Here is a 17,643-nt window from a genome sequence, read left to right as displayed (position 1 = left end):
TTTCCGGTCCTGTCCTTTTTTTATTTTCTTCTCCTTCCCTTATTTTTAGACCATTCCCTTTTATGTCCTTTCCCTTCCATTTCTTCCCTTTCCCCTTTACCTCTCCTTTCTCTTTATTCCCTGTGCTTTCCTTTCTGTTTGTCAGATGTTCTGCACCCTTCAGTTTAATTTTCCTCTTCTCCCCTATTCCTCTCCTCTCTGCTCCTCCTGTTCCAACATAAAAAAACAGTTTCACCATCACATCATTTCTGTCGTAACTCTTTCCTTCATTGCTGTGAGCAGGTGATCCGGAAAGTGATCCGGAGAGTGGAAGCTCCGACTCCGGAGGGTCAGGAAGATCAGAGTGAGTCTCTCTTGGTGGGAGACAGCAGTGTCCCCCTCTTAGATCCACACACTGAGGTCAGCACTGTCCAGAGGCAGTGGCACGTTTGGGTCCAGGCTCAGTTTGGTTTTGATTCATTTATTCACACAGATTCTTGTGTATTTAAATCATGTGGGCTGTAGATCAGTGTGTGACTGGTGAAGGACTGCACTCCTCTACCTGCAGGACACACCAGAGAGCATCACTTTTCAAAGCTCCATAGATCCTGTTTATCTTGAACAGGTTTTCTGCAGTGTGAACGTAACAAAATCCACATCGAATTTTCAAGTGAAATTCAGTAGATAGATTCAGAGCAGATTCTGATCTGTAAATATGGGTCCCAGGCCTTTGTCCACATATATACAGATGATTTTAAAAACTGAGGTTTTGTCTGTGATTTTGTGTTTTTAAAAATTGTTGTTCACACAAACAGCCTTTTAGAAAAAATCCACTTCCACAAAAGAACGCAAAATGACTCAAAAACACTTTAGTCTTTTGATATTTTATCTGTTATACTTTCTCTTCTCTTAGCTCTCTCTCTGATACACACACACACACACACACACACACACACACGTATCCATGGCATAGATACAGGTAGAACAGCCTGAGATTCTGAACTAATTCTGTTAATGTAAACAGAAACAACATGGTTCACTGTGTGAGGTCAACGTTTTGGAAAAGCTCAGTTTTGCCAATAAACCACAACACTGACAACAGAGTTTTCACAAATCTCCCCATTAAAGGGTTTTTTTCAGTGACCTACAGCACCGTTATTGTGTGGATTGGAGGCCAAACTGCAGGCAGAAACCTCAGTTTTTAAATATATCCGGACATATCTGGACCGGGCCTCAGTTTACCAAATCATATTGGACTTCATAAGCTTTTCTCCATTATTTGAATGTGGAGCTTCTTGCCTTTCCGCCCTCTGTTCACTGACAGTGGCATTGTGACTATGACCTTTCTCCAGTCTGATCATCCAAACTGAATTTGGTCACATTCAGTCTGAACACTCGGTTCAAACATTAGACGCACAATCACATACTTTATTGTTTTCTAACTATTTAAGACACTGTGTAAATCTAATTTACAATCTTTTCCACTTTCCCTGGATTCAGTCAGTCACCCAGGATGTTTAATGTTTGGTGTCAGATAACAGTGTCCTAAACCATAAATAACAAGTCTGTGCTGGATGTGGATTGAATGATTGAGAGCAGTTTTATATTTATTTACAAAAAGGTTTATTTCTTAGGAACATGAGCCTTGTATCAAAACTCAGGGCGTGTCTCGACAGATTGACAACATCTGGAAAGTGAAAAATGTAGTAAATTAGACTGACTTTCCTTTAACATACGACTAATGAGTGAAAGGTTAAAGCAGGTCGGACGGCCCTCCTGCGAATTAAAGGTGGTGTGTTTTTGTCCTGAACGTGTGCTGAACTAATCATCCCTTCCTCTGTGTTCCTTCTGTTCCTTTTGCTCTGAATTGATGACATTTCTGATCTTTCTAATCGTATTCTTCCTCATCTACAGTCGTTTCCTCCTCACACTCAGCTGCTGTGTCCTCTGACCATTTCCACAGGATCCATTACTGATGGGTATAAATAAAAACTTTCACGTGTGTGTGTGTACACAGGGGGATGTCTCCAAGGTGAGGAGGAAGGAGGAGAGAAGATCTTCAGAGAAGAAGTTTCACTCTTAGATGCAGCTCAGCATCAGCAGGTGAGGTTCTACAAAAACAAATCTGTCAAATAATATAACTTTAATTTTAAACTCTATTTCATTGCTCAGTTCCAGGAAACACAAAGCAGTTAACATCTACCAGAAGTGCAAATTAAACACTATAATTTCACACTGTGTGTAAATCTCATGATGAAGGACCAACAGAAACTCTCCAAATTACTCTGAATACAATTTTATTTACATTGACTTCCACTCAAAGTTAAGAAGGTTTTTTCCTGCTCCTGTAAAGTTACTGTTTTAGGAGATGCTTGTTTTTAACTGGACAGCAACGATACAATAAATATATTATAGTCCATGCATATTTGCACTGTTCGGTTTTACACACAGTGTGAAGGACAGGGGCTGTGTTCAGATGATGTAGGAAATTAAACATCCACAAACACGGAGACACAGGTCTTTCATTAGACAGCGACAAAGTTTTAATAATACATTCACAAAATGATCAATGTTTATTAATACGGCATTCATTTTAAAAATTAAACAAATATATTAAACAGATAAGAAAAAAAGATATATAAATATATTATAACATACACTCAGTATCCAGTTCATTATAAACACCTAATTGTACCTTGTGATTGTCCGTCGCTCTGGAGAACACAGTTCCATTGTTCCACTGCCCGATGCAACAGGGCTTTATACATTTCTAGATGACATTTGGTATCGACCATAGAAAGTGTAATTTTATGTATTGCTAGCCGTGCTCAAACATGCCTCTTTCATTTGCTTTACTGCACCATCCCTGTAGTAGCTCTGTGTCACCTCCAGGGGGTGTCACCCTGCACTAATTATTGTGGGTCTGAACAAGCTACAGTGCTTTCCTCTGTTTGTACTACGGCTGTTTTTAAGGATGGTATATTACTAACTCTGTTTTTTGTTTATTTCAGGTTTTAGTTTCTCGTCCATCTCCAGAGGACGAGGTCAGCAGCGATGGACTCGGAGGAAGGGAACTATTCAGCCAATAGAAACGCAGCTTCCACAGCTTTCCCGCGCTCAGACGCATGGTGTTCTGGGACACGAACTAAACCCCTGTCTCGCATGAGCATGACCGCACTCTCACCGCTTCCTGTTTCTGACAGGACCTGGGGACGTCTAGGTCCAGTCCGCAGCAGCTTCCGGAAGGTTTCCTGTGGTGGAGGGATCCGTACGGTTACGGCTTTACGCTCGCAATTCTGGAAATTAAAATCTCACTTTTCTGGAAGAAATCTACTATTTACAACAGCTTTGGAGGATTCCAAAGAAAGACAAACCACAGCCGTAACACAAAACACACACACGCTCTCTCTCTCACACACAGAAACATATCTATACACACTCAAACACACACTCTTCCTTGTGACCAAAGACGGCACAAATCTCTTTTTTCACAATAAAACCAGACCCAAGGACGCTTTTTACTCACTTGTTTTCTTCCCTCTCGTGTCCTGTCCATCAGGAGGAGGATGTCCCTCGTCTTTGTTTTTAAAAGCGAAACTAACAAAAAGAAATCTGCCTGGATTTTCTTCTTGTAAATAGATCAACGTTGTGTAAAAAGGAATGAAAATAAAAATCTCTTAATAGCCGTTAGATTAGAGAGAGGGCACGGATTTCTGATTGCGGACGTTCTCTTGATGATTTAAGTAAAGTTTGAACAAGAACTCTTACATGTTGCTCTTATATAACGGATTATTAATAATAGCAGGTAGATTTGTACATGAGTAAATAAATAACAAAGACAAAATAACAAAGAAACAAACAAAAAAAAAAAACACAGGGGACCTTTCCACAAAAGTTTGAATATCTCTGCGAACAGTTCCCAAAAGAGTGGGAATTTTCAGAGTATGATGATATTTTGCATGCGGTCCACGTTATTTTAAAGTACCTTTTTTCTAAGTTTGCAGAAACACTGTATTTAAACCCATTTAAATAATATGAATAAAAACTTTTTTTTCCTCCTGCACACATACAGCTGCTGAGGATTTCCACACTTTTTTCTATTCTGAAAAAGCATCTGTTCTCAGTGTGTGCTGCCCCCTGCTGGAGGAATGAACTGAATGTATTTGCTTAGAAAAAATGGCTCTTTGTCCCGGTGTCTGATATCGTAGGAAACCTGCTAAAACTGTGTACTAGTCTTTGTGTGTACTAAGGCTGTGTTTGACCACTATAGCGGTCGAGTGTCCTCACAGGGTTTTTTCCTTAAAGGCTGCTGTGGTTTTTAGCTTAAAAGGATTTTATTTTCCAGGTTTCTTGTGACTTTTTCTTCTGAGCGTTTATAGTTTGTACTCACATGCAAAAATGGCATTGTGTTAACCGTGTATAAAGAGACAATACTGCTGATTATTTTACATTCAGTAAGTTGTGTTTAAATCCATGTGACCCCTGTTTAGAGCAGAATGTGTGTGTTGCTGTGCACCGCGTTGATTTTTCTTTGAAATTTAGCCATTTCTTTGCTGATCTGAACTGGTTTGATTATAGAGCTGCTGGAGCGTGAACTCAGAGACTGTTGTTGATTAAAAGAAGAAAAAAAAAAAGGTGGTGATGTCACAATGGGGGCGTGGCCGTGCTTCCACTTTGCCTGTCCATGAGTCGGCTTGTAGGCGGGGCCTGGCATATTTTTTTCTGTTTTCAACCAAACGATCTTTTTAATGTAAAGAAATTCTTACTTACAGAGTGAAGCCATTTAAACAGAACTGTATTCTAGCACTTTGGTTATGGAAGGTCTTCTCTTTTAGAAGCTAGCAGCTACAGCGCCACCATAATGTTTCAAAAATGTATTAAAAAGAATCCAGTTTAAGAAAAAATAAAGACATTGATTTTGCAAATTTATCATGTTCTCGTTTTGTTCTTCTGTTTCCTGCAAGTTTGCTAAAGAACATTTCAATGGAAAAAAAAAGAAATATGAGATCTTTAAGAGGTTAAAACGGATGTTATACAAGGGTAAAATATAGATCTCTATACAGAGTGAATATACTGTACTATAACTAAGGAAAGACCAGGTAAATACAGTAGAAATTTCAATTATAAAATAGGAAAATGTATAAAGAGACAATACTATAAAGTAAAATCATTTCTCTTTAGCATTTGGTTTTAAATTAATTTCAACTTATCTTTAAGATTATGGTTAATAGAATTTATTGTATCGAATGAGAGAGTTCTTTGCATGACTCACACATTCACACACACACATCTACGAACACATTTGAGTCTCCAATCCACCTATCAATGTGTGTTTTTGGAGCATGGGAGGAAAATGGAGCACCTGGAGGAAACCAACGCAAATACAGGGAGAACACACCACACTCCTCACAGACAGTCACCCGGAGGAAACCCATGCAGACACAGGGAGAACACACCACACTCCTCACAGACAGTCACCCGGAGGAAACCCACGCAGACACAGGGAGAACACACCACACTCCTCACAGACAGTCACCCGGAGGAAACCCATGCAGACACAGGGAGAACACACCACACACCTCACAGATAGTCACCCGGAGGAAAACCACGCAGACACAGGGAGAACACACCACACTCCTCACAGACAGTCACCCGGAGGAAACCCACGCAGACACATGGAGAACACACCACACTCCTCACAGACAGTCACTCGAGGAAACCCACGCAGACACAGGGAGAACACGCCACACTCCTCACAGACAGTCAACCGGAGGAAACTCACGCAGACACAGAGAGAACACACCACACTCCTCACAGACAGTCACCTGGAGGAAACCTATGCAGACACAGGGAGAACACACTGCACTCCTCACAGACAGTCACCCGGAGGAAACACGCAGACACAGGGAGAACACACCACACACCTCACAGACAGTCACCCGGAGGAAACCCACGCAGACACAGGGAGAACACACCACACTCCTCACAGACAGTCACACCAGGGAAACCCACGCAGACACAGGGAGAACACACCACACTCCTCACAGACAGTCACTTGAGGAAACCCACGCAGACACAGGGAGAACACGCCACACTCCTCACAGACAGTCACCCGGAGGAAACCCATGCAGACACAAGGAGAACACACCACACTCCTCACAGGCAGTCACACCAGGGAAACCCACGCAGACACAGGGAGAACACACCACACTCCTCACAGACAGTCACTTGAGGAAACCCACGCAGACACAAGGAGAACACACCACACTCCTCACAGGCAGTCACCTGGAGGAAACCTACGCAGACACAGGGAGAACACACCGCACTCCTCACAGACAGTCACACCAGGGAAACCCACGCAGACACAGGGAGAACACACCACACTCCTCACAGACAGTCACACCAGGGAAACCCACGCAGACACAGGGAGAACACACCACACTCCTCACAGACAGTCACTTGAGGAAACCCACGCAGACACAAGGAGAACACACCACACTCCTCACAGGCAGTCACCTGGAGGAAACCTACGCAGACACAGGGAGAACACACCGCACTCCTCACAGACAGTCACCCAGGGCGGGACCCGAATCCACAACCTCCAGGTCCCTGGAGCTGTGACAGAGACACCATCTGCTGCACCACTGTGTCAGCCATTTTGACTTTTGAACACAGCTGAAAATCACATCCTGTTGATTAACATGTAAAACATTATTTGGCCACTCCTTAAGTTTCATATCATCAATAGATCAGCACAAAGAAAGAAAACAGTGTCATACTTGTTCGTTATTACTTTTTTTTATTATTTGTCACAGAACAGAAAAGAAATTCAATTACATGTATTGTTTATTTATTAAACTCTAAATAACAGTGCACTCAGGAAGTTAAAATATTGTCAGAATATTTCAGATGTTTCCTACACTGCAGCACAATATCAGTCTTTAAAACCTGTCCTAATGGGTTAAATACGGTGGCCCAGAGAGTCAAAACACAATTAACAAAATAAAATAAAAAACAATATTAACGGACATTTGTTTTTACTGAGTTTGTGTTCAGTGTTGTGTTGACATTGGTTTTCTTTTGATTTTTTTTACTGATTTTCCCTCTCCAGCCACCGTAGTTTAAACTTTCACAAAATACATAAAACATTCTTTATCATCTTACAAAAATATCCATTTCATTCACACACCTGAGAAAAGAGAGTAAAGATAAAGTGCTCCCAGTAAAACTCCCTGAAAGATTTTCACACAGTACTTGGTAAAGGTTTTCGCTAATTTACTCAGATATGGCTTTTACAGAGAACAGAGATCACGTTACTAACCCAGCACTGTTCGACTGATTATACTACTGCATTATTACACACAAATGTAGATTTAGTCTGTGAAATGGGGTGAGTGTTGTATGTAACACAGGACAGGTGATTTGGATTGTTAAAAATGTTGAAACACACCGCTTAGAAACAAAAATATACATTTAAAATAAGCATTTCTCTGGCCTCTATGTCCTCACCAGTCACACTGTAATTCTGTAATGAGGCACACGTTCACTCTGTTGACTGCATCCAGGACGTTCAGTAAAATGTCACTTAGGTACGTCATGATTTAAGGTGAAGGATAAAGCTGTTTAGAGAACCTTCCAGAGCTCAAAGGGTTTGTGACACTTATGAAACCATGGGCTCTTATGGGTTAAGGTTATGGCTTTAATAAGAAACAGGAACTAGTCTTTTTATAAATAACAAGGCTGTTTGGAGACAGTTGAGATTTATTGGATTTACAATTCGGAAAAAACCCTAAAATCATCTGTTATAAAATTTAGATTTTAATATATACTCCAAGAGTTTGTTAATCAAAGCTTTAGTGATGAGTTACAGATGAGAAGCTCAAAAACACCACGTCCTAATCGGGAATTCCAAGCCTGAGCTTGAATTCTCTTTAACAAAATGAGTGGGATTTTTGAAGTGTGTCACAACTGGAAATAAAACGTTCTAAGTGACACACTGCTGCACTTGGTCTACCCAGAATGCTTTGCAGTTTAAGTTCCTGTTATCTGCACTGAGGCCAATAATGTTATCAGAGAAGTGATATTTCAGACGGACTATGACCTGAACGCAGTGAACGTAAACAAAACACACACAAATGAAACAGAAGCTCAAAGCATTGACCTGACCTTTTTAAACTCGTTTTTCAGGGAATAAATAAAAACATAAGCTGCTACAACGTTGAACCTAGAGTTTGGCCGTGGGGAAAGTCATTGTGACTGTTATTGGTCCATAAACTGATTATTTATACAACTGTATATGTAGATATCAGATACGTAAAATGAGCAACATCCTCACATTATATCAGATCATATATATATATATATATATATATATATATACAGCTAAATGAATATCAGTAGTTTTGGCTGCTTGTAAATGTTTTAAAATCTTAATTCTGAAAAAAATGTTTTCATTAACAAACACTGTTTTCGTATTAATAAGCTTCATGCAGACATGTCTTAGCGCCTTTGGTCAAATTAATTTGATAAATTCTCAAATTTGTGCTGAGAAACATTTAAACAATAAAAATAAAAATGTGATAAGTTTCACAAAGGCCACATGTTGTGCTTTATTTTAAATGATTCGGTGAATTCAGCAGTAACTGTGTAATAAAACAGTAGTGTCTCTCTGAGGTGGTTGTGTTCACTAATATTCACTCAGAAATTAAACAGCTGTGAAGAGACCAGGGCGCTCAAACTTTGCACACAATCGTGTGTGTGGACAGTGTGTAATATTTATTCATTTGTAAATAAAGCAGCTCTAATAAATATCCAAGTGTGAAATGCCAACTTTAACCTTTAAGTGTGATTTTAACGTAATGTTGGTGTAGGTTACGGTGGCCCAGAGAGTCAAAAGAGTCTTTTGCGTGTGAGATGCTTCATTTTGAATCTGTGGACCGCCGCATTGGTCCGTAACGTAAAGAAAACAGAAGTTTTGGTCTAACACCGGTAAAATGCATTTTTGCTGTGTTCCAGCTTCAACACCTGAGAATTTTTAAAATCTTTTTCTATAGTTCAACTCGCATCATTTAGTCCCTGAATGAACCTGTTAATGCTATAACACAGTTTCCTTATGTGAGCAATTGGAAGTCTCTGCAGAAATGAGCGAGAGGGTGTATCTCAATCAACCAATCACACTGCAGTTTTTCCAGTAGTCCAATCACACTTTTGTAGGATTTTTTTTTTAGTTGAAACACGCCCACTTCTGTGCTGCAGAGACTCCTTACTCCATGTGGGGGCAGCTATGTTTAAAATAAGTTTAATACTCATCCAGGCCACTTGGTGTCAGTGTAATGACTGTTTAATAACGTGAACAAGAAGAATGCCTGGGAAAGACTTACCCTGTGTCAGAAATGGCTTCCTATTCCCGATATTATTCACTGTATAGTTCACTATTATAGAGAGCTGAATCAGGAGGGTAGTGAATGTTTTCGGACACTACCTCATGTGAGTTTTTACCAAACAAAACAATGCAGTGGATTATGGGTAATCTGATATCTGTTAGTGTACATGGGTTGTATATTACTCTTTGCAGTGCACTGTGGGATTTTTGCAGTGCACTGAATATTGTCCACTATGTTTTCGGACACGATTTCAAAATAGCAGAAACCCAAAATAGTGCACCATGTAGTGAATAGGGTACAGCATTACTGCTCCTTTAAAGAGTTAAAAGTATTCACCTGAAAGAAGAAACCTGAACATTTGAAAGACGTTCCCATGACTAATTTTTCAGCACTAGAGGTCCTCATCATCAGAGAACTTGAATTTTGCATAAACAATGAGCATGACGATCGCCATGACGACGCAGAGGCAGCCAATCACCAGGTAAGCGATTCCAAGGAACTGGTTCTTGCCCCCCATCCAGGACACATTGCTGAAGACCACCTTCTTTGTGCCCTTGAAACTAATCACTGGGTAATCTGGAGTAAACAGCGTCAAGGCTCAAATTCATAATGGACACAACTGCACCCCCTGCTGGTGCAGATTTGACATTTTTGCTCCTAGGCTCCCCCTACAGTTGAAGAGTGTAATTCACTTTTACAGCACTGTCTTAAAATCAAGGGAGAGGGAGGAGGTGCTTTCCTACCCTCCTCCAATAGTTACATAGTAAAGTTTCTGCAGTTCTGAACCTGGTGTAGCAATGACAGTGGCTCTGTTCTCACTATCACAACTCAGTATAGCATCACAATGATTTGCAAGCTGTAATTTTAAGTTAAAAATTCCACTTACTGTTGCTTTAACTCTCCACTGTGACATTTCTAAGTACATTTTCTCTTAAAACTGGAACTGGAAAAAACAAAACCATGAAAATAAAGGCAAAACAAAACAAATCAACTACAGACTGAGCTACTACCCTACTGGGCTTTTGACTAGAATGCCTCATTCAATCTGTTTAGACAGACATGTTTAACATATTCAAAACACTCACACACTCACAGACACCTCTTTGCTTTGTCATTGCCACACACACCCTGTTGAACTTGTCTGTGTGGTTTTAAAGCTGATAAAACTGTACTTATTTAGTGAGACACACACTGCCAGACCACTGACAATAAACATGCAACAGCAATTGCATTTATTTTTGGTTCTACTTGATCCAGCTGCTTCAAATTGTGTTCAATTTCTATCACTTTTAAAGACATTACTGTGTCTTTTATAATTGTTTTTAGAATTTTCACCCCAGTAAAAAAGACAGGAGCCTGGTCATGAAGGAGATACGTACAGAGGGGCTTTAAGGACTGTTGATGTTGTATGTAAGATGGAGAGACCTGGGTGTCTGTAAAGACTCAGAAGGATACTATAGTTGATGCGTAGTGTGTAGTTCCCCGCCGGCAGGCCCTGGCTGTAATCTCCCCCCGTTATTCTGCCATAGAGTTTCCTGAAATTGGGCAGCGCTGCTCTTCTCATCCAGACCAGAAAGTTCTGGTTAAGAAAGCCATTGTTGGCCTGGTCGGTCGGGTCCAGATTGTACGCTGGTACTGGCCAGTATATGGGCTTCACGGTACCTGAGGAACATGACATTCATAGCTTCTTTACTCAGAGTTATTCATGTTATACATCAAGAAAGATCACTTTAAACACGGCAGAACTGCACATGTCAAAAGCACAAACTAAATTAAACTAAACTAAAAATATTCACTCTGTCCAAATGTTTGTAGACATGCTTTATAATTAGTGAATTTAGACCAATAAAGAGAGAGTCTTTGCAATATTTATAGGCAACGACTAATAAGTTGGGAGAATATCTCAAAATCTTTGAGGAATTATGTTCCAAAATTATGAATAGTATGTACATTAAGTACATAACAATCTGTGAATATTGTGCACTACCTCATATCTGGACACTTTTGCCCTTATCATTGATTAATACATTTATTAATTTCTTAGTTTTTTTATTATAAAAATGTAAAAATCTGGAATCATTAAAGTATCTCTCTATCAAATGCCAATATGGAGTATGAGTTAAGTCATATTTTATATATATTAGTAAAACTGAACTGACCGGCGAAGGCTGCAGCGAAGGATCCGTTGACCGCTGAAGGATTTCTGTATTTGATGTTGTAGTCTGTCCACCATGCGATTCCTTTCCCATCGAATGGAACCTGCTTCTGACTCCCATTCATCATCAGATACAGAGTGAACGAGTCTGTTCAGATTATACACACACAGACAGAATACTTTCACACTCTTACCCTGAATCACTGGGCGCAAGGCAGGAACACTCCCTGGAGGGGACGCCAGTCCTTCACAGGGCGACACACACGCTCATATTCACTCACACACACCTACGGACACTTTTGAGTCTCCAATCCACCTACCAACGTGTATTTTTGGAGCGTGGGAGGAAACTGGAACACCCGGAGGAAAACCCTCACAGACACAGAGAGAACACACCACACTCCTCACAGTCAGTCACCCAGAGGAAACCCACTCAGACACAGAGAGAACACACCACACTCCTCACAGACAGTCACCCAGAGCGGAACTCGAACCCACAACCTCCAGGACCCGGGAGCTGTGACAGAGACACCACCTGCTGCTCCACCATGCCACACTGATGCTATATATGTTTACCATATTATTATTAGTAGTAGTGGTAATAATAATACTAATATTATTTACAGTTAGAGAACATATTATAGACTCAGGTATTCATGGACAGTTTGTGTTGCCCATTTTACAACCCTTAATGTGTGGTCTGATTCTTAACACAGAGGCACTGTGGTCCAAATATTTTTATAAATAAAATGGGTCCCTATTAAAATAAAAATAAAGTAATCAAAAGACCAGTATTTTACTAGAGTTTCTTTTATAAATAATGTGTTATATGTTTTAATATTCCCTTCAATATATCTATCAGTAAATATATCAGGGAAAATTTTGAAACTAAATATTATGCATCCTACATTTTGAGAATTCTTGGGATGTTATTACAGTCAAGACATCTTCAGAGCCATGTCTTCATTTTCATATTCATCTTGAGGCATGTCTTAAGGTCTTCATAAGGCGTCCCAAGACATGGGCTGGACATTTAGGGGACTTTTAAGGAAGGTGTTTGTAACAAATCGACCAGTGAACAAAGCACAAAGTAGGCCTCGACAATAATTCAATATCAAGATAAAGCAGAACATAAAATGTTCCAATAACAGTGACATGATTTTAAACACATTTTCAGTATTTCAGTACACAGCATTTACAGCATCTGTCACTGACGGTCATTAGAGGGCGCTGTCATCACCTCAATATTCCTACACTAACTTTAAAATTAATATTGACAGAGCCAAGAGGTTTATGTTTGATAGTGACGTCATGTTTCTTGTTTTTTCTTTGTAGTTTTGTGTTTTTTTTGTAGTCTGTGTTTTTTTTAATGTTAATATCCATATCAGAATTATATCGTATTGACTGAAATTAGGGCGGCACGGTGGTGCAGCAGGTAGTGTCGCAGTCACACAGCTCCAGGGGCCTGGAGGTTGTGGGTTCCATTCCCGCTCCGGGTGACTGTCTGTGAGGAGTTGGTGTGTTCTCCCCGTGTCCGCATGGGTTTCCTCCGGGTACTCCGGTTTCCTCCCCCAGTCCAAAAACACACATTGGTAGGTGGATTGGCGACTCAAAAGTGTCCGTAGGTGTGAGTGTGAGTGAATGTGTGTGTGTGTCTGTGTTGCCCTGTGAAGGACTGGCGCCCCCTCCAGGGTGTATTCCCGCCTTGCGCCCAATGATTCATGGTAGGCTCTGGACCCACCGCGACCCTGAATTGAATAAGCATTTACAGATAATGAATGAATGAATGAATGACTGAAATTAAGAAACATATAGTGATATTAATTAATTAAGCGCAACATTTGTGTTACAACTAAAAGTAGCATGTGAATGGAATTAAAGGAGTAATCAGTCCTTTTACCACTTTTTTTGTAGCACTTTTATCAGTGCTTTGAGCAACTAAGAAATAAAAATCAATGTTAAAAGTTTAAAAGTACCGTTAAACATGCTGTTTGCGATGGATCCACAGGGAACGATGGGAGTGTTGTTGGAATCGTATTGATACGGAAAACAGTACGATTGTGGAGCCTGAGGTGGACAAGAAAACAACAGCTAATAGATGAACGTACAAACTGTAACTAAAGGAAGGTGCATTTTTATAAAAAGCAAAAACAAATATAAGTGCTGAAGAAGAGCGCATGAGATGCTCATCTCGCTCTTACGTGAAAGTATGCGGTGTCTCCTGAGAGCTGATAGTCGTCCTTAGACACTCCGTACTGTCGGAAGTTCTGGAAGTAATTAGACAGTCCATAATAAAAGAAGACTGGACCCTGAAAAAAGCACATCAACGCATCTTACAATGAGTGTATTCAGCTTTAGAAGTGCATCCCTCACAGACTCAGATCTTCAACTGAGGAAACAGTGGCTCTTACTCACTGACCACTTATAAACCTGTATGTGTGTGTGTGTGTGTGTGTGTGTGTGTGTGGATAGTTTACTACATCATTTGAACACAGCAGCTGTCCTTCACGCAGTGTGTAACTCTAATGGGGAAGGAACCGATAGAAATGCTCTAAAATTACTCTGAATAAAATCTTTTTACATTGAAATCCATTGAATTCCAAGTTTTTTCCTCCTGTAAAGTTGCTGTTTTGGAGATTCATGTTTTTCTTTACAGTGTCCATTTGTAAATCATAAAGACAGTTAAAGCAAGATAAGGTAAATGTTTTTTTTTATTTTACTATTAGCCTCAGTCATTGCTACTCCACACTGAGCACTGCAGAAAATGCACTATGTACTTGGAGGGGGAGCCCAGGATCGAAAGTACCCAATTTTACCTCTCTCTGCAGTTGTAGAGCTGAATTTACTTTTACAACACTGCTTTGAAACAAGGGGGAATGTGGAAAGTGTGAGCTGGTTTCCTACCCTCCTCCAGTAGTTACATAGTGCAGTTTATGCAGTGCTGAGTCTGGAGTAGCAAAGACAGAGGTTCTATTCTCCCTATTAAAGCTCCGTGGAGCATCACCATGATTTTGTATCTGCAATTTTAAGGTAAAAATATTACCTAGTGTTACTTTAAAGCCAACAGAGCAGTAGTTGTCACTGCAGCAAAATGGGACAAACGCCCTGATGAATTCCTAAATATATGTTGGATTTGTAGGTGACATATTCATTCATTCATTATCTGTAACCGCTTACCCAATTCAGGGTCTGCAATCATTGGACGCAAGGCAGGAATACACCCTGGAGGGGGTGCCTGCCCTTCACAGGGCAACACAGACACACACACATTCACTCACACCTATGGACACTTTTGAGTCGCAAATCCTCCTGCAACGTGTGTTTTTGGACTGTGGGAGAAAACTGGAGCACCCGGAGGAAACCCACACGGACACGGGGAGAACACACCAACTCCTCACAGACAGTCACCCGGAGTGGGAATGGAACCCACAACCTCCAGGTCCCTGGAGCTGTGTGACTGCGACACTACCTGCTGCACCACCGTGCCGCCCTAGGTGACATATTTCTTAAAAAAAACAAAAAACAACAACTTACAATAATATTACATATAAACAACAATCATCCAAAAAATAAAAGCTGCATCTTCCTCTAAACTCATCATTCATTTAATCAGTTCCATTTAGCAGCACTGCTGTGTCTGATCCACTCGCACCCTAACACACCACCACCACGTCAGTGTTACTGCAGCGCTGAGAATGATCCACCACCACATCACATCTGCTCTGTGGGGATCCTTAGCACTGAAGAACGGGGTGAATAGAGGCTTACACGGTATACAGAGCCACAGATGGATCGGAGTGAAGTGTAAAAACTAGGTGGTCACTTTAATATTTGGCTGATTGTGAATATTAAACATAGATAAAGTGCAAAAACATGACAGAGAAAAGACGTTTACCTGAAACAGCTGCGAGAGGGAGAAGGTGATGTCACAAGTACAGTTTATGCTGTGTGGATTAGTGCATTGAAAGCATGGAGAGCTGGTTTCTGTGCCTGTGTAATCCATCTGTAACACACACACACACATAACATTAGTATTTTTTATAATTCACCTCAATACAGCTGCTCACACTCACACACACACACACTTCAGGTAAAGCACAGTAACATTGTGTATGGTGTGTATTACAAAGGGGGTTATATCCTGTTGAACAAAGCTTTAAAAATAATAAATAAATTAATTAAAATTTATTTCAGAGAGCAGCGTGGCCCAAAATCTATTATCTTCAGCTTCCCCTTGATCCTACATTTCTTCACCCAAATGTGACATCTGAAGTTGATTTTCACTTTCTCTAACTCACCTCCCAACTCTGAGTACGACTCACAGCAACACAATTATTATCAATTTTAGTACAATCATCTGTACATTTGTTGTTGTATGACCTCCTGCATTTTAAAGTTGTGTTCTTTAAATTGTTTTTATCAGTTCCACTGTCTTTTGTACAGAAGTCCAGGAAGGTGTTACACAAAAAAGAATTTCTCAATTAGCCAGATAACTTGAGCCCAAAGCTGATTACTATCCAGTAGGAATCTCCCTCAGCTCTGTTCCTATTGGACAGGCTTGACTTTAGGCTCAAGTTACCTGGCTAAACTGCATTGTGGAGTACCCCACCGAGGCTTCAGGTCCATGCTCAGGTAAATCCACTATGACACACCTTGGATAGGACTCTTAATATTACATTCACTTACACCTGTGACAAGACGAAATGTTGTAAAGGTTATAACTGATTGTTGTTTTGTCTGACCTCCTGTACTTGGATTTTCTGTGAAGTTATAAAGAGTGCTGCGCCGATGCCGATGAAGGCAAAGCCGACGAGGACAAACAGGGGGATGACGATGCCGGCTGAAAGCATGGGCTGCCAGGCAGGGAGACGCTGCTGAGTGAAGGCCGTGTTGTCGGGCCTGTTCTCAAACTCCCCTTCAGACTTCATCCTGACAGACAGACACACACACACAAACACACACACACACACAGAAAACAAAATTGAAATATCTCTTCTTCATGAAGTTTCATATAATCAACACAGTATCAAATTTACTTTGGTATTTTTGGTAACTTGGTAATTGGTAAATTCAGTATGTTTATTCATTATTTCAGTTATTTATTCATGAGATGATAAAGATATATATTAAATATGGCCACTCCCATGTTGGGGTAAAGTAAAGTATGAGTTGTAAAGTAATGTTTATCATTCATTCGTTGTCTGTAACTGCTTCTCCAGTCCAGGGTCGCGATGTAAAATAACGTAAAAATAATAAATAATCTCTTTGATATTGTGTTAAGGGCTTTGAGTTTAAAAAGCTTTTATAAAGTTTTACAAATAATATCTTTAATAAAGCACTTTAATCATATTAGTTAATACACAAGTATAACTGGAAGGATGACTTACATCCTAAAGTAAAAACAATTAATATGTCCTTTAGAAAAAAACTGACTTTTTTCTGCAAAGTTTTGTTTTATTCCCCCATATTGGCTACAGTTAGAAAATTAACACTAACTGCACAATAATTGTGCAGGAAGTAAGCTGTCTGTATAGGGTTTGTACTTTCTCTCATTTAGAAAATCAACCTTTGAGCAAGGAATGCCCAAACTTTTCCACAGACACGTATGTAATATACAGCATCTTATGTATTAAGTCCCTAATTCTGATTACTGTCAGAAAAAAACAGCCCTTGTGTTTGTCTAAAGGTAGATTATACGCTGTTTACCCAATTACTAAATTCACTCACCTGACTCGGGTACTGGATCCCTCCTGGTGAGAAATCAATACAATTTGTATTCGGAATATTAGACCAGTTATCTAGAAAAAACGAGTAGAAACGTTTTTTCCCCTTCTTTTGCCTCTGTAAACAGTCGTAATAACGAAGCTGAAGCTCGTCCTGCTTTACCTGTTCAGCAGGCTCACCTGTCTACGCAAAACTTCCGGTTTCTATTCTTAAAGGAGACTTTTATCACCGAAAATGGTCTAGTCTACATAAAAGAGAGGGCAGCATTAAAATATGGCGACTAAAAGAGTAGTAAAATATTTAAATACCTTACGTAAGAGTCATGTAGGCCAGTTAAAATGTAATTATCACTTACAAATTATGAGTGATTAAAACGTATTTCAAATTTAATTATGAGTACAA

General features: G+C 40.0%; 2 protein-coding genes across 2 annotated transcripts in view; one reads left to right on the top strand and one right to left on the bottom strand.

Moving 5' to 3' along the window:
- The window catches only part of ank3a (ankyrin 3a), a 101,245-nt gene extending 96,337 nt beyond the window's left edge, over positions 1-4,908 (top strand). Inside the window, exons 47-49 of the mRNA XM_066666861.1 lie at positions 283-343; positions 1,997-2,082; positions 2,991-4,908. Of these exons, the coding sequence (XP_066522958.1) occupies positions 283-343; positions 1,997-2,082; positions 2,991-3,068 (225 nt within the window). The 3' untranslated portion in view covers positions 3,069-4,908. The remainder of the gene's footprint in view (positions 1-282; positions 344-1,996; positions 2,083-2,990) is intronic.
- A 1,861-nt stretch (positions 4,909-6,769) lies between these two features.
- On the bottom strand, positions 6,770-17,416 carry tmem30b (transmembrane protein 30B). Its single transcript, XM_066666840.1, has 8 exons — positions 17,245-17,416; positions 16,260-16,446; positions 15,413-15,520; positions 13,719-13,826; positions 13,494-13,584; positions 11,522-11,665; positions 10,818-11,024; positions 6,770-9,938 (listed from the first exon to the last, which is right to left on the bottom strand). Exons 2-8 carry the CDS (start codon positions 16,443-16,445, stop codon positions 9,754-9,756), a joined length of 1,029 nt encoding a protein of 342 aa, XP_066522937.1. The 5' UTR covers position 16,446; positions 17,245-17,416; the 3' UTR covers positions 6,770-9,753.
- Positions 17,417-17,643: the final 227 nt, after the last annotated feature.

The sequence above is a fragment of the Hoplias malabaricus genome, chromosome 1 (genome assembly GCF_029633855.1).
Source record: "Hoplias malabaricus isolate fHopMal1 chromosome 1, fHopMal1.hap1, whole genome shotgun sequence".
In the NCBI taxonomy this organism is placed as follows: Eukaryota; Metazoa; Chordata; class Actinopteri; order Characiformes; family Erythrinidae; genus Hoplias; species Hoplias malabaricus.
This window is presented reverse-complemented; position numbering and strand designations above follow the sequence as displayed.